The sequence below is a fragment of the Podarcis gaigeae genome (genome assembly GCF_964106915.1).
Source record: "Podarcis gaigeae genome assembly, chromosome: 12".
NCBI lineage: Eukaryota > Metazoa > Chordata > Lepidosauria > Squamata > Lacertidae > Podarcis > Podarcis gaigeae.
Genome location: NC_139688.1, coordinates 38,369,585 through 38,392,814, shown reverse-complemented (window position 1 = coordinate 38,392,814; position 23,230 = coordinate 38,369,585). Strand labels below are relative to the sequence as shown.

At 45.2% G+C, this 23,230-nt stretch overlaps 2 protein-coding genes across 5 annotated transcripts in view; one reads left to right on the top strand and one right to left on the bottom strand.

Annotated features, from left to right (window-relative positions):
• SCRN1 (secernin 1) overlaps positions 1–4,350 on the top strand; it is a 29,949-nt gene extending 25,599 nt beyond the window's left edge. The window contains exons 9-10 of the mRNA XM_083706008.1: positions 129–3,307; positions 3,809–4,350. The gene's annotated coding sequence lies outside the window, so the exon portion shown is untranslated. The remainder of the gene's footprint in view (positions 1–128; positions 3,308–3,808) is intronic.
• Positions 4,351–6,085: 1,735 nt separating this feature from the next.
• Positions 6,086–23,230, bottom strand: part of WIPF3 (WAS/WASL interacting protein family member 3) — a 37,017-nt gene continuing 19,872 nt past the window's right edge. For 2 of the 4 annotated variants that reach the window (XM_083705936.1, XM_083705937.1), the window contains exons 3-8: positions 14,092–14,224; positions 12,109–12,240; positions 9,265–10,017; positions 8,670–8,813; positions 7,350–7,451; positions 6,086–7,021 (exon numbers count right to left, since the gene is read on the bottom strand). In XM_083705936.1, the coding sequence (XP_083562062.1) occupies positions 6,981–7,021; positions 7,350–7,451; positions 8,670–8,813; positions 9,265–10,017; positions 12,109–12,240; positions 14,092–14,224 (1,305 nt within the window). In that variant the 3' untranslated portion in view covers positions 6,086–6,980. Of the gene's footprint in view, positions 7,022–7,349; positions 7,452–8,669; positions 8,814–9,264; positions 10,018–12,108; positions 12,241–14,091; positions 14,225–18,514; positions 18,620–23,230 lie in introns of those variants that run through there. The other 2 variants (XM_083705939.1, XM_083705938.1) reach the window with 2 other exon arrangements.

The following is a 23,230-nucleotide window of genomic DNA, read 5'->3' as shown; positions in this document are numbered from 1 at the left end:
AACCTGACGTTTTATGGGTTGTGGTTATTTTCCAAAGTCTCCTAATGCATTTGGATATTCCCACCCTGCATTTAAACTTGCATTTGTAATTAACAGTGATATTAAAGCTTTGCTTTTTCTCATTTCAGTGACCATAGACACCTTTAGCCTTCACATCAGAAGACCATAAAGCTCTTCAGGCCTTGAAAGATATTCTCGCCATATTGCCGAATTTTTGGAGGAAATTTCCCTCTTTTTAGAGAAAAGTTCCTTAGTAGCTGTATCCAATTAACACATTCCTTTCCCCCCTTTTATTTTCCTCCTGTGTTGTCCTGTGTGTGTTAGGGAAAGAGGGCCTTCACTGACGGTGTGCATGCTGACTAATGTTAATACAGAATGTTTTTTCATTCATCTGGGCAACCGAAACTAAGAACAATTAATAGCCAGAGTCCATGTAGTTCTCAATATTGCAAATCAAAATAAGCCTGCAAAGTTTTGCCTGAAAAGTTTGATCCACGTGTAAAAGGGAAAAATACAGCAGGTACATATGTGTCCTCCTAAAGAGTTTTGCCACAAAGAAATGATGAGTTGAAAAATGGGCCTTGTTAATGGTATAAATGTCAACAGTGGAATAAGCTGCTCACTTGTTCTAGTTCTGGCGATTTAGAGTTGGGTCTATTGAGCTGTGTGCTGCCTCACCTATGCACATATTGGGCTAGTAGCTTTTCCTTTTCTTTTTTTGCTTCTCTCACCTATCGTTCCATATTGCTGCATATCAGGCTGCGAAGATTGCATTTAAATAATCAATTTCTCCCCAAAATAGAGTTCTGAACAATGTGGATTGGCCTAAGCATTTAGAGAGAGAGAAGCAAGCTTACAGCTGAAGGTAAGATCAAGAACCTTAATTTGGTTGTGGGAACTGTACCATAGCTGCTTAGGAAAGGCAATTGTTCCAGTGAAATGACCAGAATTTGTTCAGATAATTTGCTTCCACCAAGGATGGGGAACGTACGAATTGTGGAAACACAATTCTGATCATTCTTGCCTGCTGGTCATGCTGGCTGGGACTGATGGTAGGCAGTAGATTTCATTGTTCCTTTGTGCTGTCTTTGGGACTTAGTCGAAAAATATACAGAGGCATACCTAGGGGGTGGTGAAACTGGCCCCTGGCAGGGGCGCAGGACCGGTGAGGTGGGGACATGCAAAAATCAGCATGGGAGAGGAAGGGATGCTAGGCCCCTTTTGGATGTTGCAGTACCCAGCAAGAGAGAGGGCTTTCAGAATATTGAGTCTACCCTCCTGGGCAGGCTGGAAGCACCATTGCTCTCCTCCTTCCCTCTCCCCGCCATCTGCCAGTCAAAGTTAGTGAGTCAGGAAAGGCTGCTGCGGCAGTGAGCCTGAGCAACAGCCACTTCCTCTATTTCGCAAGCATTTTGGGAAGAGCCAGAGGCGGGGGGGGGGGGCTGGACATGCCAACACTGGAGAAGGGTGCCGTCGCTCACAGCCTGGACCCTCTTGCTAGAAGCACAGGGCCAGGCAGACGAGAGAGCAAGTGCGTTTGCAGAAGCCCACAGAGGGTGCTGTCCAGGATGGGAGTTCTGAAGGCTGCCCTGCTGCCCGTGAGGTTCCTCTCCAAACTAGGAGGAGGAGCGTCCAGGCAACTTTGCTTCTGCTTCCCTTTCCTGCCAGGAGGAGCAAGTTCTCAGCAGGGGTACAAGTCCTCCGTTTCCCACCCTTGCCCAAACTCATCCTGCCAGTTCCTCACTCAGATAAGATGGTCCTTCTCCTCCCCCTTGATGTTTGTTATATGATCATTTAAATCACTAATTACAGCAACTGTTTCCTGTTCAATTACATTTCATAGACAAGGCAAAATGGATTGCTGTACATATAATTATAGTTAAAATGCTAATTTTGAGGTTTTGTACATTTTCCTGATAAGCTGTGAGCCTGTAACCCTGTGCACACTTTTGCGTGAGTAAAGGCCATGCTAAGGCTAGGCAATATCTGGCTTTCAACATTGTGATGTACCACCAGCTAAATATCACAATATACCGATACATCTCAATGTCTGAAGAAGTATATGGAGCTATGTAGAGGCATTGGCTGGCTTCGTGGTTTTCACCCACAGTGTGATTTTGGCATAAGAGTGCACACAAATCATGATTTGTGATATATTGCCTAGTCAAAAATTATTAAACAGATATCATGATATGGACTTCAAGCCTGTTTTGGCCAATATATTGCGCAGCCCTATGCCATACCTGTTGAAATGTTCTCTCTTAACACAACTATTAGAAGGTTCGGGAGTCCTCAGTGATGCCAATCAGGATAGGGCTTTGGGGGCAGAGATACTAGGGACCCACTCAGCAGGGTGTTCTGGAGGGGCCCCAAATGTAGCAGGGTTGGCTTGCAACAAGGGTCGCCAACCTAAGGCCCACGGGGGTTGTTTAACAGGCCCACGAGCCGCCACCGAACCACCCGCTTGGCACAGGTGCAGTGCAGCACGGGGACTCACTTCTGTGGCACAGGACATTGCGAGCGGGCGCGCTCACACTCGCGATCCAACCCACAGGTGAGGTAAACTGGCTTACAACATTCTGAGGCAATATGCAGGCCAATATAGCTCCTTGCCAAGGGGATCCTAGGTACCCCTCTGATCCCATAATTATAGCAAAACAAAACTAATGTACAATGTGAATCTTTCTTTTCCTCATATGGGGAATCTAAATTATTGGCATCGTGAAATTGTGTGAAATGGCTGAGGATAAACATGATACTCTTCCCTGATTGTTATGTTCATGTTGAATCTGTCTTCCTTTGTGTGGTTTGCTTTGTTGTCAGTGTTGTGTAGATTAACATCAGACATGGTTAAAGTGTAAATCTAACTCGGCTTGCCATTAGTTGAAACGTACGTAAGCCCTTGACATCTGTAAGTATCAAGCAAACATGATTAAATTTTAGAAACTATGGTGCTAGTTCTGTAGATTAAAATGTCAGGGCTCTGATTCTACACAGGAAAAATTCCTACCACCAAGTGAAATGTGTGTGTTCACAACCCTTAATTTTTTTCTTAAGAGGGGAAAACTCAGACATAGTCCATTGCTGAACAACACACAGATCTTGAACTTTCAGTGTAAGTGTAGTTTCTGCAAGAACCTGGCGACTGAGGAGGAGACAGAAGCAAGTGCGAGAGATGTGGGATGGCTCTCCTCTTTGTTCTTCCTTTCAGAAACTAGCTTGAGACTCAGCCGATTTACCTCCTCCTTGCTTGCTCTGTTGCATCTTTGTGGAGCCCGCTTAAATCCCTCATTGATCAAATACTACCGTATTTTTCGCTCTATAGGACGCACTTTTCCCCCTTCAAAATTGAAGGGGAAATGTGTGTGCGTCCTATGGAGCGAAGACGCCATAGCCCCGCGACCCTCTCCCGGCTGGAGAGGTGACGCGCGGCTATGGCAGGAGCCTCTCCGCTGCTCCCTGACCTGCTCTTTGGGGCTGGTGGTGGGCTTCCCCTCGCCAGCCCCAAAGAGCAGGTCGAAAGGAACCTGAAGCCTGGAGAGCGAGAGGGGTCATTGCGCACCGACCCCTCTCGCTCTCCAGGCTTCCAAGGTAGCCGCCTGAACGCACCTTAAACGGCACCTTGTTTTAGAGCGGGAAAACAAGAGGGGGAAAATTCTCCCCCTCTCTGCGCAGCACCTCCTGCCGCTTCGCTGAAGGGGCGCTGGGCAGAGAGGGGGAGAATTTTTTTTCTTGTTCTCCCCCCTCTAAAACAAGGTGCGTCCTATTGTCCGGTGCGTCCTATGGTGCAAAAAATATGGTATGTTAGAAGTGCATGTGCACACAGTTTCTAAATCAAATGCCTAAAATATAAAGTAAGTTGACACGTTACTGCTTATTTCAATCCACAGAAGAGGCATCAAAAGGCAGTTGGAAATTATAGGGCTTGGTGAATCTTTGACAGGCTAGAAGGCAATAAAAGTGCATTTGGTTTCTGTAGTTTCCTCTATAGCAGATACAGGGAACCTTTGGCCCACCAGCTGTTGCTGAACTACAACTCCCATCATCCCTGCACATTGGCCATGCTTGCTAGGGACATTGGGAGTTGGAGTGCAGCTGGCAGGCCATATGTTCTCCACTCCTGCGTTACACGCTAACCAAAGGCTTGGGGTACGTTGAGAAAAAATGGCCCTGCTGCCTCACCCAAGATATGTTGGCATGAGCAGCATCCAGTTGAGTCAGAATCTGTAAATCTTTGTTTACATATTTCTCGTGGGAACTAATATGTATGGGTTTGCAATCATCTGGGATTCGTGTATTAGAGACAATGCTGATTGACAAAACTAATAAAATGGTTTCTGCACAGAGTAACTTTCCTCCTGGTTTTTCTTTCAGTGAAGAACAAATTCCAAGGATAAAAATTACTACAGAATTAGACACCGTCTCTTGGTTACCAGTGCAAGCTTAGTTTTAACTCTGGCCCTCAGTGTTTTCTACCAAATCTAGTTCTCAGCATCCATTGTAAAATATTAGTAAGCAAAACATTTGTTTGATGGCAATTTAATATATGCAGATCTAAATGAAAGCACTTTTCAACCATTGACTTGACTTAACAGGCTCAAAGAGAAGAAAAAAGATGAAGTTACATTTTGCATGGCATTTTAAAATGAAATCACATGCTATTTTTTGTACTATTGAGAACACTTCTTTGTTTTTAAATATCCAATTCACAGAAACACTTTGCTGCTATTTTGCTAGGTGCATACAGACTCCCATTTTGCATTTCTTTCTCCCTGCTAGAGACAAAATGGGCAGAGTTCATTAGTCAAGGAGGCCAATATGGATGCTTGCTCCCTTATTTCAAAATCAATCATTAAGCCCCCACAACCTGCTCATCTTTATTCCCTAATGCAGACTGATGCGACCATTTTCTGGTTGCTGCTGTCTCATAAGCGCACTAGGAACTTGTGTGTTAAAGCTAGCCAAAAGAACAGGTGTTACATTGCTCTTTCCCACCTCTTAAACAACATTTAAGTACCGTATTTTTTGCTCTATAATACTTTTTCCCTCCTAAAAAGTAAGGGGAAATGTGTGTGTGTGTTATGGAGCTATCACACAAGCCAGAACAGCAAGAGGGATTGCTGGTTCCACTGCGTAGCGATCCCTCTTGCTGTTCTGACTTCTGAGATTCAGAATAATTTTCTTGTTTTCCTCCTCCAAAAACTAGGTGCATCTTGTGGTTTGGTGCGTCTTATAGAGCGAAAAATACAGTAGAACTTTAGTTTGTTGCTAAAATCAGAGGTGCTAGCAGCCTACTCTCAGAAGCCAAGCTGAATATCACAGAGCACACACACATGTAAAAAAAACACCTGCTACTCTTCTTACAGATTTTTGCTATATGGTACCTAGCGCGGCCCCTACGAATAAGATACTGGCATCTCTTTTCTCCCCCCTTTTAATGCAAAGCAACCAGGGGACACTGCCAGTTTAAAAGCAGCAGAGGAGGTATCAAACCCCATTTTTCCTTATACAAAATGTTTCCCCTGCCACATTTCCTCCAGCTTCCTGTTGTTGCTCTTCATCTGGAGCAAAATTGTTCAGAAACTATTAGAGTCATATAACCATCTAGTTTGGTCCTTCAGATTTGCTGGGGATGTTAACATCATAAATATGCTATGCCAAGACAGCCAGGAGGCACAGTTGTGTAGTGATGTAGCCTAGATGCTCATTAGTCAATATAAAAGGTAAAGGTACCCCTGCCCGTACGGGCCAGTCTTGCCAGACTCTGGGGTTGGTGCGCCCATCTCACTCAAGAGGCCGGGGGCCAGCGCTGTCCGGAGACACTTCCGGGTCACGTGGCCAGCGTGACATCGCTGCTCTGGCGAGCCAGAGCCGCACACGGAAACGCCGTTTACCTTCCCGCTAGTAAGCGGTCCCTATTTATCTACTTGCACCCAGGGGTGCTTTCGAACTGCTAGGTTGGCAGGCGCTGGGACCGAACGACGGGAGCGCACCCCGCCGCAGGGATTCGAACCGCCGACCTTTCGATCGGCAAGCCCTAGGCGCTGAGGCTTTTACCCACAGCGCCACCTGCGTCCCTTTAGTCAATATACATTCTATTATTCTTGGCCTCATTTCAATAGTCAGCTGTCAGGTTTTCCTCCACTTCCTAATCAAAGGGATGGGTGGGACAGAGCATCTAGGAGGGATGTTGGTGATATGTGAAAGGCAGCAACATGGCAAAATTCAGGAGAAGGTATTCCATGCTTGCTAATCAGCTGGAGCTTGTGCATTTTCCAGTGAACACCTGTACCATCCTCTGCTGTGCTAAGGAAGGTTAGTGCCAATCACCTACGAACTGAAATATACATATATGCACACATGCTGCGTTCCACTGGCAATCCACACCACTGCATTAACTGGAAAGCCATTTTTGTGTAACTACAGAGAGGCGAAGAAGGGGATTTATATAATATATATATATATATACACATATATATAAAAGAGGCAATGCACAGAATTCCTAAGAGGGGGTGGGTGGGAACTTGCATACATTTAAATATAGCGAACCTAGTTTGAAAGCATGATTTACGTGGTCGAATAAATTATATCCAGCAGATAGTACAGGCAGAAACTTCAACCATTGTTGTCTATGCAAACTCGTTTGCATTTTGAACAGGGTTCTGAACACTCATGCTAAAATAAAGTATGACCCACACAGGTGGGCTACTATTTCATGTTTTATATTTATATATATATATACTGAGTATTCCACAAAATTAAAAACAAATCTCAGCCCAGGTTTAAAGCAATTGAAACGGAATTACACAACAATAGGTTTCCTACTGCATTCTAGTCCAGTCAATCCCACCGTTTACCACGTATGAGCTTGGATGTAGTGCCAGTTTTGCCTGCATGTACTGTGCAGTCATCAAAACAGGGTCCTACGTTGCACAAAGCTCTGTTGATCCTTCCAGCGATGCTCCTGCTACCGCGATTTCTCATCTGACTTGTGTCCTTAATGGAGGGTTGTTGGTGCTATCTGAAAAAATAGAAATGAAGCTAGCTAGAAAACCAAAATGACAAAGGAGATTCTGCTGTGAGGATTCAAGCCAGGTGACCCAAGCCAGTGGCTTCCTAGCACATAGAAACAAGTCCTTTAAGGCTAGCTGCAAAACTCTCGCAGATTATTTTTATCTACATGACCTGGCCAAGCAGACTTCTGTCTAATGAGCATCTCCTCTATTTCTGACCAGGCCACTGTTTCTTGAAAATTTCTAAGGAGTCACAACCGTTTCTAGTCTTTAAGAGGAGTAGAATAATTTAACTATCCTGAACTGATCAGACTGTAACAGAACTTTCTGACTTACCTCTAGCTTCCTGACTAGGATAAATTTTCTGGCATGGCTTAAACTCATCAGGAGGAGGGAATTCTTCCACGGAATGGAAAGTAAATTTAGATTCAAAGTCATCTGGAGAATTAAATGGAAAACACCCCATTGAGTTACAACAATTCAACCAATTCAAGGAACTGTAGAAAAACGATAAAGGAATGGTCTAAGACAGTTCTTGGAATAAAATCGTTTGAGGCAACAAAGTTTACTGCACCAGTTCAAAAATCTCTGAACTACACCCAAAGTAGTTCCCATCATTGCCAACTGAACTGAGTGTGAATTCGGTTCATTTTGGGGTAGAACATTTCTAGTGAATCTTCAACTCCATTACCTTACACACACACACACACACACTCACACTCATTGGGCCATTAAGCTTAAAGATCACAATCGTTGAGAAAGATAAAAGCATTCACATCCCACTGTGTGCATGTTTTGATGTTTCCTTAGTCTTCTCAAGTGTATTTTATACTTCAAACAAAGAGCTTATAATATTCTGAATGCTGAAAAAAATAATTAGCTGGGATTCCTGCATTGCAGAGGGTTGGACTAGATGACCCTAGGGGTTCCTTCCAACCCTACAATTCTATGATGATTTGGATGAACTTGAATTCACCTGTGAACTGTATGTGAAAGGAACTAGTTTGTTTTGTAAAACAACCCCAGGAAATTGAATTAGTTCCTTTAGGAGCAATGTTGAACCTGAAAATGGTTTGCATGTTTTGTTTGCATGCTTTTGGGGTGGAGGGTGTTCCATGTTACTTGTGGTGTTTGCAATTAATTTTTAATAAAACAACAAGAGCCAGAATGTTCATGCTCAGACATTAAGTGATTTGGCAAACCTATCACATGGCAGAATTTTTACAACATCAGTAAAGATACTTATAGTATAATAAAACTGTTTCACCTTACAAAGAGTTTGAACTTTCAGTTTTTAGATAGCTGCTAAACATTATTGATATTATTCTCCCTCTGTTTTTAAAAAAAGTTTCCACCCAGTTATTTCAGCAAATATCCATTTCTTAACCTCAAAACAACACGAAGTTACATTTGTATCTGAAATCTACAGCAAAAGAAGCTCAATGCTACATACTTAAATTTAATTTGCTTTTTTCCTGTAATATCATTGTTTAGGTTCTTCTCTTGCTATTCCTTAGTAAATTAGTAAACACCTTATTTGAACAAGCCTTCATGGGTGAATACCCCATTGTTTTGCCAGAAGACAAGTTCCTGCATGCTTTAAGCTTGCCATTTTTATCTTTGGGCAGGGCAGAGACATAAGTTTATCAACGTTACCCATTATGTGGACTGCCCCATTCTTAATTGCTGAGCAGAGGTCTGGGCTAGGCAGCCAGGGAGATACTTGAGCATATTGGCATTTGCTTGAGAGTTCAGTTGTTGGAGACCTTGCAGGAGGCACTGGGGGTGGCATCAGCTTTCCTAAGAGAAAATACACATTAGAAAAAGGCTCAGAGAAGATAGACAAACATTGCATCAGGCATACATACTTGTTTTTTTACTACACTTACATCTTATTCTACTGCCAAGGAGCTCAGGCTAGCGTGAATAACCTGTACACCATCCCTGTGAAGTAGGCTACATGCAAAGAGCAGGTCTAAATATTCAGAAAACCCCGATGTTGCAGCCCTATTGGCATGAGACCACTTTAAACATAAAGGCTAGTTAGCATGCAACCTACGTAAAACAACAATAGTAACCCCTTTTTGCAATATTGTGGCAAGGACTACAGCTCAATCCAACACCAGCCAGTGTAGGCAATGTTAGCGGATGCTGGAAGCTGCAGGCCACGGCCCTGGCCTACCCCTGCATTTTGGACTATGGTACGTTGAAATGGACCAGCGGTGATGCAGCTAAATAGGGCGATTCCTACCTCCGCCTCTGCCTTGTCTCCTCTTGTGTGTCACAGCCACTTGTTGTGTGCTTGGAGGGGCTGGGGGAAGAGGCAGCGACTGAATGCTGGGCTTCTGCATCTGGGCCTGCACAAAAGGCGACTTGGGGGGCAGCGGAGGCGGGGCTTCGCCACTGCCGCTCGAGGCACTGTGAGAAGTTGGCGAAGGGGGCAGCGGCAAAGACGTCCTGTGTGAGGAAAAGGTGGACATAGAAGGCACTGGAGGTGGCGGTGGTGGTGGAGGGGGCACGGAAGGGGAACTGAGCCTTAGGTCAGGCTGGGAGGCCGATGGGCTGGGGCACTCGCTGGTTTTGCCTGGGAGTGAAGTAGGGGGCCCTAAAGGCAAGGGAGGGGGAGGAGGAGGCAGTGGCGGCGCCGGCATGTGTGAAGGGGATGCTGGGGTTTTGCGGGGAGAAGGAGCAGCGGCGCTTGGGGAGGAGAGGCTCTCGGGATTTTCGAGCAGAGGAGGGGGAAGAGAGGGAGGAGGGGGAAAGATAAGCGAAGGTTTGCTGGAGGAAGGCGATAGTGGCAGTGGCGGCGGAGGAGGAGGAGCAGGGATGTTGGGACGAGCCGGAATCGCTTGCTGGGCCTTGGATGCTTCCGATGGACTTGCTGGTTTGGGGCTGTCAGACGCAGTTTGAAGGTTGCCGCTGGCCTTCCCATTATTGTTCGGTGGGTCTGGACCCTTTCCAGGAGGAGATGTCCTTACAGTACTTGGCTGACCCGCCCGACCACCTGAGGAAACCAAATAAAAGTTTTAGGAAGTAGCAAATAAACCAAGGTTAAAGATGGCGCGGGCCACTCGCTTTGAGGGACGACCCCCCCAAAAAAGATGAGAATTTGTCCTTTCCCTCACTGAGCAGCAACTGCAGTCACAAGACATTGTTTTGCATTCCACAGTCAGAGTTACTGTTGGATTCCCACGGGAATGGGAGACTGGATGTGACGTTCCCTGGTTTCCTGTTTTTCACTGTTTTCTCGGTGTTATTTGTTTCCCAGAGGAGTTGCTTCTCTGCTCTCACAGAGGCAAGATGCATGTTTGTATTCTCTCAACATAGAGTGTAAAATAAATTTAAGAATGTGGCACATACTGCTTATCCTTCTGCTGTGTGGACTACTCTGTTTGGGCCCAAGATAATACAAGCCTGTATCAGCTTCAGATGGGCAGAAGCTGGTCAAAATCTCACACTCTTCACAAATCTCGTTTCCCTTTGCCACAAATCCCCATTGCCTGCCTGCCATTCCAATCCTACAGATTAGCTGTTGGACGCTGCAGTATCAACAGTGACTCGGCCGTTTCCCAGGAGGCAGAGCAGAGGTGGCTGAAGCCCCAACACATTCTGCTCTGACGCGAACAACAGAAATTCACAGCCTCCTACTCAACAGGATGAGCAATCATTCCTGTACATCTCAAGTTATGCTGCACCGAGACGAGGCAGAAGCCCTGAGGCATTCATGGTACGGACAGATCTGGGTGTTTTTTGCCCTTTCCACCCAGCTTATTAAGCCTGCCATGTCCGATGCACATTTCCCCAAGAAACTGGTTGCTTTAATTAGATTTCTCTCGTCGGAATGAGAGCATATGTATATAGAGATAAACCTGGCCATGGTTCTCAGCGGCACTTGTCAGGTCGCTTTTTAGACTGCTGCAGTGTGTTGCTGGTGGGGCTGCCTTCTGAAGACTGGGAACTACAGTGAGCACAAGAGGCAGCACTGGGGTTGTTAACTGGGCATATGGAACATCTCAACACCAGAAAATGCTACACTTAATTGCTAGTCAATGAACTAGCACAAGTCAAAGGACCGGTTTTCACTCAATGCCTTGGGACCAGGGGAACCTGCCCTGCCTCAGAGGCCTTGTTCCGTGTTTGCTGCCTTCTCCCTCCTCTCCCTCGTCTGACGTGCGATGGCTGATGACCAGAGACAGGGCATATTCTGTGGTGGCACTCCATCTTTGAAATGTCCTTCCAAGAGAGGTTCTCCTGGTGGCATCTTGGTGTCATTGTCAGCTCCAGCCCAAGGGCCTGAATATGAAGGGACAAGCTCAGAGGCAGAGCTTCTGCTTTCCATACAACCACGACATCTCCAGGGAGGGCTGGAGAGAGACTCCTGCCTGAAACCTTGTCAGTGAAGACAAGAGAAAGCTAGATGGCCAATGGGTCAACTTGATATAAGTCAAGTACCTCAGGTTCCCCAATTGCCTTGCACTTGTCCAACTCCTTTCGTTCTGTGTTTTGTTTCTGCTTTTTATGCCAGATTGCCCCCCACAACATAACAGAATAGAATTGTAGAGTTGGAAGGGATCCTGAGGATCATCTAAGTTCAACCCCTGCAATGTAGGAATTTGCAGCTGTCCCGTACGGGGATCGAACCTGCAACCTTGGCTTTATCAGCACCATGCTCTAACCAACTGAGCTATCCAGTTTTTCCATATGGTTTTTTTGTCGCATTTGTTTTTATGGGCCAATCCGAAAACTGCTCTTGTGAGCCATGGCTGAAGAGTGGTTCATGGTGGCTTTTAAATATATAAAAATACTGTTTTGATGGTTTTCCTATCCTGGGCCAAAATAAGATTGTTGCTAGGGAAACTGAGTGTAAAGGGAGAGTCAAAGAGGCTTGCCCTACAATGTTTTACTGAAACAGATTTTTTTATATATATAAAAGAGACAATAAACAATAAACTCTCTCTCTATATATATAGAGTTTATTGTTTACAGTATTGTCTCTTTCAAACATCTCATAAGAAAAAAACACCGTGTTCTGTTTACCCAGGCTCTAGTTGCTGGAAGAGGACAATGTAGTTAAATAGAAAAATGTATTTTTTACCTGTCAGATCCCTTTGGCCTACTGGTCTCAGAACAGGAAAACCCTCTGCAAAGAGGTTCCCCAATGCCTGAGGGATGTCACTTCTGGCGGTTCCTGAGCTTCCTCCATCTCTGCTGGCCCTCCTCCTAGAGTCTGTGACAAAAGAATAAAATAAAAATTAAATCTGGGTTATTCTATCAAGCTTTCCGAGTTACTGGCCCTTTTTATTTTTACCCTCAGTGTATTTTCCTGCAGCATATAATGAATAAGAAAGAGACTTGATGCAACAGCCACATACACAGTTCTCCACATCCTGAAACAGAGCACCCTCTGGTGTGTGAATGAAGGCAGGGACCTTCTTGCTAATCTATCCATCTTGACAGTAAGATTCTGAGACCATTTGTTGTTGTTGTTGTTTAGTCGTTTAGTCGTGTCCGACTCTTCGTGACCCCATGGACCAGAGAACGCCAGGCACCTCTGTCCTCCACTGCCTCCCGCAGTTTGGTCAAACTCATGCTGGTAACCTCGAAAACACTATCCAACCATCTCATCCTCTGTCGTCCCCTTCTTGTGCCCTCCATCTTTCCCAACATCAGGGTCTTCTCCAGGTAGTCTTCTCTTCTCATGAGGTGGCCAAAGTATTGGAGCCTCAGCTTCACAATCTGTACTTCCAGTGAGCACTCAGGGCTGATTTCCTTCAGAATGGATAGGTTTGATCTTCTTGCAGTCCATGGGACTCTCAAGAGTCTCCTCCAGCACCATAATTCAAAAGCGTCAATTCTTCGGCGATCAGCCTTCTTTATGGTCCAGCTCTCACTTCCATACATCACTACTGGGAAAACCATACATACATCACTAGATTTTTTTTCTGAGACCATACAGATCCAATATTTAATAAAGAGTGGAATATTTACAGAGAATAGCTAAAACAACACTGTAATAATCCAAATTCTTTGGCAGGCCTGGATTGACTTCTGCATGAAAAAAAGAGAACTTTACAAAATTAACATGACTGAACAACCTGTGAGAGGTAAAGTTAAGTGCATAGTCGTAATGTGAATTAGGAATCACAATTGGAGGATTGGAAGTCATGTTGGAATTCGTGACATGTGAATCCAATCTTTTTTTTGTAATGAGTGTTGATCTTGGATTGCATTTTGTTGATCATTGTGTATTGTATTGTATTGTATTGCATTGTTTTGTACTTGTTTTGTTTTTAAAACCAATAAAGCATTAAAGAATAAAATAAAAATAAAGGCAGGGATCAAAGAACTTTATCACATGGCAGGATAAAACAACATAGATTTTTTTTACATTTAAAATTGGTGCTAACTGCTACTAACCCAGGGCTCAACTACACAGCTGCAAATAGTGTTTTAGGTGCAATATACAATGTGACAGTAGATGGCGATGGTGAGCCTTATGGAAAATCCAATAGATTTTTAAAAAAACTTTTTACAGAGAAAATGGTAACTATTCACAGTTCCACTTTCCTTGTGACATGGGCCAATGAACAACTGACAAGTTTTCATAAATGCTGTTAAAGGAAAGACCAGGCAGGGACTGGGTAGGAATCTAATAAGGAAAAAGTAAAGGATGCATTTAGAACACCCCTCTCCAGCAACATAATTAACTTTTCAAACTGGGGTTAGGGAGTCTTAAGAAAGAATCCACGTTTCGACTCCTGGGCTGGTAAGAAGGGAAAAAAAGGCTGTCCACCCCCTTGCTATGTATACAAAGAAGTTGTACATTAATACAGACCAAAAGGCAGGAGACTTAGTCCTTGCAGGGCGGGGTGTGGAACTGGACAGGCCAAACCTCAAGAAATGTGGCCAATATAAGCAGCTTTCAGCACATAAGTAGAAGAGGTTTATCTACGTGGTGCTTTTGCAGGGTTTGGTAACCAAGCAAAACAATAACAAAAAGCCCACAGGGACTTTCAGCCTGGAAAAAAACAGCTCTGTGACCATTGCTTTGGAGAAGTTCTGGAAGCCGAAGACTCACTTTCAATCTGCGGTGCACTTCGGTCATTGGTCTGCGATACTTTCCTCAGCCGAGTCCCTCTCTGGATCTCATGTAGCAAAGCACTGCGGCTTTTCGAGTCCTCCCTCCTCTGCTTGGGCGGCTCGGAGTTTGCCTGTCAAGGAGAGCAGACAGAGAGGCTCACAGTTCCACAAAGGCTGAAGAACAAAGAAGTACAAGGAGAAGAGGAGAGGCAGGGCAGGTTGATCCATTCAGGCAAATGGGGCCCAGAGGTGACTGATGCCCATTGATAGGATTGATGGGAGGGAGGAACAACACAACAGTAGGCGGAGCCAGAACCTATGACAGGCGGATCTGCTCCGCCCCCTGACTTCTTGTAAGAAAAGAGGCAGTTTGATGAAGGCTGGCTGGGAGCAAGCTGAAATTGGTGGGGCAGTGCTCCCCCTTCACCCTAATGGACCAGCCTCAACTGGTCCTTAACCAGCCCCCACCTGTCATTGGCTCTGTCTGTCATTGGTTCTGGCTCCGCCTCCTGCTGGTCTCCCTGCCTTCTGCCCCTCTAGTCCCAATAAGCATCAGTCACCACACAGTGAAGGTGAGCAAAACCACCTGGTCGTTGATCGCCACCTGCTTTGTTTATGCTAGCTGTTCAGTACACAACACGGTGCCCTCTAGATGTTATTAGCCTCCTTCCCCCAACAGCTCCAGCCAAGCATGGCCACTGATCAGGGCCAATCCGAGTCCAGCAATCTTCGGAGAGCACCGTGTTGGCTACCTCTGTGATACACAACAAACGTGTCTTTCAATGCCTGCTTTAGGAAACGACTCTTTGCAATATATTTGCCTCGCAGGGGGGTGGACTACATGACTTTCAGAATCCCTTCCAATGCTACAATTCTATGAATTATTTTTTGGCTCTGTTTCTTCAGACATTCCCCCCGCCCCCCGGACAATAATCACAATCCCACTGTGATACTGGTACAATCCCACCACTAGATCTTGTATTTACAGCTTACTGACACTCACTGAACATGTCAATCCGTTTCTCACTGTTGCAAAGACCGCAGAAACCAGATCGGTGCAACCGGAAGCAGGTGAAACTGAAAACAATGGGTTTTACTTTCACTTCACCTGCTTACGACCAGGGCAAAAGACAGGTGTGACTTAGGACTGCTGAAGTCTAGGGACTGCCAAACATATCTTATGCAAGTTGAATGCTGTTTTCTTGCTTTTTTTCTACTCATCCTTCCTCTAACGGGCATGCGGAATTCTCACAATATAGGACCACTTTCGATCAGCTTGTGCGGTTTATTCCATTGACCATAAGCGAGCTGGGACAAAGGCAAGTCTGGAGGAAGTGAGTCAACATACTAAACTCTGCAACTCTTGAGCTATATACACAATGCGTGTCGAGACCCCGCGGCCACCCCCTCATTGGGAAATAACTCACACAGGGACACGGATATTAGGATTATGTTATTGGGCAAATTTGGCCACAACTTTATTGAATTACAGAATGTGAGCAGTATTGGCTTAGGCATTGATTGGACTCAACTATATTTGACTCCTGCCCGCTGCGCAGGAAGTCCGGTAAGGGTAAACCACCAGTAGGGGGAGCCCTGCCGATGTGAACCAACTCAAGCTCCCCCTGGTGTTCCCGTCGGGGTCGTGTCAAGGCCCTAGCCCCCGACCGGGCTTCGGACAGGATCAACACCCCCCAGATTCCTTTAACGGAACACCCTTAAGCTTGGAGGGGCAGGTGATGGCCACACCTCTCCTTCCCCACACAAGGTCAAACAATGCCTAACCACAACCCTAACAAAGTTGTGACGATTGCTACGAGGAAGGCAAAAACCAAATGGCCAGTGCCAATTTGCCAAGTGGAAAAATTCCTACCCGGCCCCTCAACGGCGACCAGCCGAGGTCCATAGCAAGGCCAGTGCCTAAAACTTGCAAAATAGGGAGGGAGGGTGATTGAGGAAGCGAACCATAGAGGAAGTCCTCCAGCTCGCTCCTCGATGTAAACAGTTCTGGCCACGCCCCCAGCCAGCGAATTGGCTGGCCAGGCTCTGACATGGCCAGGATCCCCCCCCAGGCAACGGGGGACAGAGTCCCCCACCCCCAGTGGGGAGTGGGTGGCCATGCGGTCCACCGCAACTCCTCCCCACTAGGAAGTGGAGCGGATTTAGCGGCTTAAAGTACAGCAAGTGGGTTTCCAGTCCTGCTGCTTCTCAAGTTGCATCTGTGTGCTGTTGTCCCCTCCAGAGAGGAGGCTGGGATCTCTCCCCCCCCCCATGCGCATTTCCTATTTGGTTTCCCTGCCCTGGCAAGCCTCCAGCTCCTATTCATGAAGCTGTCATCTGTGCACATGCTGTCATCGGCGCATGCGCAATAGCTGTCTCCAATGTACACACCTAAGCTTAACCGCAAAGTGCACACCTAAGCTTAACCAGCTTAAGTTTTCAGGAGTCAGAGTAAATGGAAATCTGTACACAACTTTAGTCATGTGACAGGGAGGTTTGCCTCCAACCACAGCTGTCATGAGTGATCTCGTTCTGCAGAAAAGGCAGCTCCACTACCTGAAATAACCCCCAAGATCCATTTGACGGCTAAGCTTAATACACTTCTATTCTTCCCACAGCCAGTCTTTATTATAGCATTCCCGACACTGTCAAATAAGCTTATCTAGAAATGCCTACTCCCTTCTCTGGCAGAGCTAGACTGACCTGGACATTCATTCACAGTCGATAAAAGGGGCAAACGTAAGGAACAACACATTATCTCCATGGCAATACTCCGCTAGGACACAAAAGTGAAACCCTTTTCCAGAGTGAAAGGAGCTGACAAAGGACACAGATCTGTAAACAGCATCTCCTTCAAAAAATAAAATTGTGCTGCTGTGCTTGTGTCTTTCCTGTGAGATTTCAACAGGTTTTTTTTTTGTTGTTGTTGTTGTTGCCACTGTAGAAACAGAATGCTGAACCTTTGGTTTGATCCAGCAGATCCTTATCTGAATGTATGATATGTTATTGCTTTTTTATTCTGTTGGGAGCTGCCCAGAGTGGCTGAGGAAACCCAGCCAGATGGGTGGGAAATAAATATTATTATTATTATTATTATTATTATTATTATTATTATTATTATTATTTGAGGGTAGGACATCCAGGTGTGACATCCAGACAAGACTAAGCTGCAGCAGTGGCCAACCAGATGACAATGAGATTTTCCCCCCGGGGGGACCCTTTCCCCACACCAAAAATAATTTTATACACCTTTATCATCATATCCCTGCTTTACTCTCCTAAAGCACTGGATGTTGTCACCTGTCCTCATAGCAGTCACTGATCCTCTAGGCTGCCCTTTTCTGAATATTTTTTTCAGCTCCATAATATCCTTGTTGAGGTGTGGTATGGGTGTGTGGTGTGGTACGTGGTGATGACAAACGGAATAAAGACAAGAGAGAACTTCTAAAATACAGTGGTACCTTGGTTCTCAAACTTAATCCGTTCTGGAAGCCCGTTCCAAAACCAAAGCGTTCCAAAACCAAGCTGCGCTTTCCCATAGAAAGTAATGCGAAATGGATTAATCCTGACTTTAAAAAACCCCTAAAACAGCAATTTAACATGAATTTTACTATCTAATGAGACCATTGATCCATAAAATGAAAGCAATAAACAATATACTGTAGTCACACAATCAGTCAGTAGCTGAACTGGGTTCCACACAGTCACAAAAACAAAACAAAAATCGGAAGTGTAACACTCAAAACGGAGCACATTCAGCTTCCGAAAAAAGTTCGCAAACTGGAACACTTACTTCCGTGTTTGCAGTGTTTGGGTTCCAAGTTGTTTGAGTACCAAGGCACCACTGTACAGAGAATAAACAATTGCAACAGCAGCAGCGGTGCACTAGCAATCGCTCACATTAGAATGTGTTTGATGCCACTAAGTAAACACCCGAAATGCTCTAAGGACAGGCTATTATTTGTCTGAAAGAGATACCCAATATAACACAAGTAGCACAAACCTACCTCCTAATGATAAGCTAAGAACTGCCAGTCTATATATTAGCATTTCAAACAGCAGGTTCCTCATTTTCCTTTTCTTCTAAACATGCATAATCTCCTCTAGATGGCACACTTGGGTACTGTCCTGTTAGAAACATTCCTGGGGGGGTGATGTAAAATCCCTTTAATAGCTTGTATTCTTTAAGGCTACATTTGTTGCAAAAAAATAAATAAATGCATGAATATATTGCTTTATAAATTAGCCTCCATAACTCAATCCTCAAGTGCCTTGAGAAATTTCACAGAGAGACAATGTTATTTACCATCGCTACCAAAAACCTGAATGAGTCATATAATTAGCAAATGCTACAGCACACGCAACAGGGGAATTTACAACCAATTTCACCTATCTCCACTGGAAGAATAAGCAATACGTACTGTGAAAAACTGAAGAAACATCACTGGAACAGAATAACTCCTTGCTTCTTGTTTTACAGTGCTGTTACAAATAATTTATCTCAGCAACTCCCTGCCGTAGCTCTGCTGCTTGGGTGAGATAGCAGGACCTCGTAGGTTTAAATTTAGAACTAGCAGCTGTGGTTTTGTTCCTGGGTTCATATATCTACAGTTTGTGTCATCTCTGCTTGATAAATACTAGCTTTCCCCCCTCCCTTTCCAAAATGAGTAGATAATTTTGGGGAGAGGACTGGACAGAATAGTAAACTCTGAACATACACAATACTTAGATTCAAGAATGCATTGTGCATTTTGTTGGATTACGGGAGAAATTGGTCACTTTTGGGCATTCAATCATCCTTCCCTAATACTTCAGATGCCAATGAACCCTTGACCATTGTGGAAATGGCTAGGAATGCCCAGGAACGGCGAAAGCATACAACATTTTGGTTGGCCTAATAGTGGTTTTGCCCTAATATGGATTTCAATTTGCCCAACACAACTATCTTTACTTTTTGTAGGAATAACAAAGCAATACAGTCGTACCTTGCAAGTCAAACAGAATCCATTCCGGAAGTCTATTCGACTTCCAAAACCAAAGCGCGGCTTCTGATTGGCTGCAGGAAACTCCTGCAGCCAATCGGAAGCTGTGGAAGCCCCGTCGGATGTTCGGTTTCCAAAAATAGTTCACAAACCAGAACACTCACTTCTGGGTTTGCGGTGTTCTTGACCCAAAATGTTCGAGAACTAAGCTGTTCGAAAACCAAGGTACGACTGTATATTGTCCTGTGTTTAGGATGGAATAGGCTGTTTGCCAAGACCCTTCTAAGACCTAATCCAGCAAGTGTTAAAATCTAAAGGAAGACTCAAATTCCTGGAAAAGCTACCCTCCAACATTTCTCCAATAAAAATATGGATGTCCTATTCAATAAATGGGGGATGCGGGTGGCGCTGTGGATAAAACCTCAGCGCCTAGGACTTGCCAATCGTCAGGTCGGCGGTTCGAATCCCCGCGGCGGGGTGCGCTCCCATTGCTCAGTCCCAGCGCCTGCCAACCTAGCAGTTCGAAAGCACTGGGTGCAAGTAGATAAATAGGGACCGCTTACTAGCAGGAAGGTAAACGGCGTTTCCGTGTGCTGCGCTGGCTTGCCAGATGCAGCTTGTCACGCTGGCCACGTGACCCGGAAGTGTCTTCGGACAGCGCTGGCCCCCGGCCTCTTAAGCGAGATGGGTGCGCAACCCCAGAGTCAGACACGACTGGCCCGTACGGGCAGGGGTCCCTTTACCTAATTCAATAAATAAATAAATAAAATAATAATAATAATAATAATAATAATAATAATAATAATAATAATATCTCTCCATCTGACTGGGTTGCCCCAGCCACTCAGGACAGCTTCCAACATATATAAAAACATAGTAAAATGTTAAACATTAAAAAAAAACACCTTCCCAATACAGGGCTGCCTTCAGATGTCTTTTAAAGGCTGTATAGTTAATTATCTCCTTGGCTCGGAGGTTGCATAACCATACCCTCCAATGCTTCTCAGATGGAAATAGAGGGAAAGTGGGACATTCCAGGATCAAATTAGAATGGCTTCTATAAATCCGGGACTGTCCCTGGAAAATAGGACACTTGAGGAGAGTCTGCTAGCTTCCTGGTGTGGTCATGAGTGATTAAGATAACAAAGGAAATGGATCTGTGCTGGATAGAAAATGGGTGGGCCCCTTTCCACTGACTGCTAGTTAGAAAAACAAAGGTCAGAGTGGAGAGTTGGAGTTATGTGTGCTAGAAGCTGGAAGCGAGACAGCAGGCGAGGAAGGCGTGGGGTCAGAGCCATGCTTGATTTCTGCTGGAATCTAAGGCTGTGGCTACGGGAGAAGCAAGACCCTCTTGGGGTCTGAATGCTGCAAACCCCTCCATTGTAGGCTCAGGTTGTATATATGTGCAAATAAACCATATACCATGAAAGGCACCACAGTCTCCTCTGTACCTCATTCCAAAGAAAATAGAAACCCTGGGAAAGCTGGAATCTCACACCACTTGGAGATTGGGGTACAATGCCACAATTCATTGGATTGTACCCAATCATATTCAAAGTAAGGTAAAGGTAAAGGGACCCCTGAACATTAGGTCCAGTTGTGACCAACTCTGGGGTTGCGACACTCGCTTTATTGGCTGAGGGAGCCGGCGTACAGCTTCCGGGTCATGTGGCCAGCATGACAAAGCTGCTTCTGGCAAACCAGAGCACTGCACAGAAATGCCGTTTACCTTCCCGCTAGAGCGCACTGCACAGAAATGCCGTTTACCTTCCCGCTATCTACTTGCACTTTGATGTGTTTTCGAACTGCTAGGTTGGCAGGAGCAGGGACCGAGCAACTGAAGCTCACCCAGTCGCGGGAATTCAAACCGCCAACCTTCTGATCAGCAAGCCCTAGGCTCTGTGGTTTAACCCACAGTGCCACCCACGTCCCATATAAAGTAAAGCCCACTTAAATTAATGAACATGACCAATTTATGTCCATTAATTTCAGTCGGTCGACTCTTGACGATGAACAATCTTGGGTACACCCCCCCCCCCCCGTTTGCTTTAAAAAAAAAAAAAGATTAGCCCTTTGAAACTGGCAATGAATGGAAAATTGATTTTCTTCCCAGGCTGCAGAATTTGTAAGCAGACAGACAGAGAGAAAGGTGTCAGTCTTGTTCAGCCTTTTATGTTATTATTAGAAAAGCAAAGGGCACACCATTAGAAAGAAAAACATTTGGGCCTTTTGCCAAGGCTCTGAAGACGACAAAAACTGGAAGACAGTGTGTTTTACTGAATCCCTCAAATTGCTCCAGTAGATCAGGATAACATTAATTCCTATGACCCAGGCTTATTAAACGTGTTCACTTGGCTCTACATTTACCTTCTCACACTAGGAGAATTTCTACTCTTTCGCATATAAGAAATGTCAGGTTAGATAAGGAGTGTTGCACCTCCCTCTTTCCTTTCCTTTTTAAAACGAGATGGAATGAGTCATATATTTAATAGGCTGACTGTTCAGCAGAGAGGGTTATTCTATTTTTTACCACACAGTATCTTTGCTCCCAAAAATGTATGTGTGTGTGTTTAAAAAAATAGAAGGTTCAAGTGGGAAGCTATGAAAAACTTGCATAAATTTTTGGGCAGAGGGGGAGTAAGACCATTGTTGGATTGCAGGGGGAATGCTTTTTGTATGTTTGCATTCATTTGCGTTGATAACACTCTAATTGGCTTGGTTTGATGTTACTCTTATCTGTGGGGCTTGGGGTGCTGGGCTCTGAGCCCAGAAAAGGGAGCTATCTGTAAGAACTGGGTATTGGCCAGTCCTCTTCTGAGCAGGTGAAGAGATGGGAAGTCCTAGACAAAATAACATATGCTGCTTTGTGCATAGAGAACATCTGTACATCTGCTTGGGTGCAAACAAGCTGTCTCCTTGCTGCAGTGTCAATCCTGCTTCTGCAAAGGCTAGGAGAACTGGTGGGATGCTTTGCCGTAAGTCTACACCTTCTGGAATAAAGCACTAGAACGGGCCATTCTCATGCTGTTGGCACCCTCCTTTGGTATCCCTGCACCCAACCATCCCTACAAGCCCTCCTGCGGGCCAGTGGATCAGAACAGCCACCCAACACATTCTAACTCCATTTGAGTGTTCATGCTCTTGTATTCATCAATGGGTATGGGAATGCACCCAAAAAACCCCCCTGGTTTTCAAACAAAGTGTGACTGCTAAGGCTGGGCGATACCTGGTTTTCAACATTGCGATATACCGAAACCATCTAAACATCACAACATATAACAACATATCACAATGTCTGAAATAAGGATGGAACTATGTAAAAGCGAGGGACGCGGGTGGCGCTGTTGGTTAAACTACAAGAGCCTAAGACTTGCCGATTGGAAGATTGGCGGTTCGAATCCCTGCAATGGGGTGGGCTTCCGTTACTCGGTCCCTGCTCCTGCCAACCTAGCAGTTCAAAAGCACGTCAAAGTGCAAGTGGATAAATAGGTACACTCCGGCGGGAAGGTAAACAGCGTTTCCATGTGCTGCTCTGGTTCGCCAGAAGCGGCTTAGTCATGCTGGCCACATGACCCGGAAGCTGTACACCATGGTCAGGGGTCCCTCTACCTTTAATACCTGAGCATACCTGACCCAAGGGCTAGTCACCACCCACCAATCCCTTGAATCAGATATTTTTCCTCAGTCTGCATGAGCAACTTGCTCTTTATGTGAAGACTCTCCCTAGGCACCTGCTACCTAGCTTTGATTGCTGTTTTGGATTTAGACTGCTACCTGCTTTCAATTATGTACTCATCCCAGCCCACTTTATCATCTGCCTTGTAACTTAAGTTTTCAGACCACACTTGCCTCTGACAGATTTCACCCCAGAACCCCACTGCTTAGAGAAGTGGCGGAGGGGGGGAACCTTAGCTTCCAGATGTTGATAGACTCCAGCTCCCAAAGACTTCAGCCAGCATGGTCTGTAGTCAGGGATAATGGCCGTTGTTGTCCAACGAGCTCCGCACCCCTGGGCCTAGAGCCTAACTTTTACCTAGACCTCAGGTCTAGAGCCAGGCTTTGGCAATTATGTTTTGGGTAGGAGGGGGAGCTGGCTATCTGCCCAGGTCAGCCACTCAGGTGTTATCTAAAAGAGGCAAAATGTTGTTGTTGTTT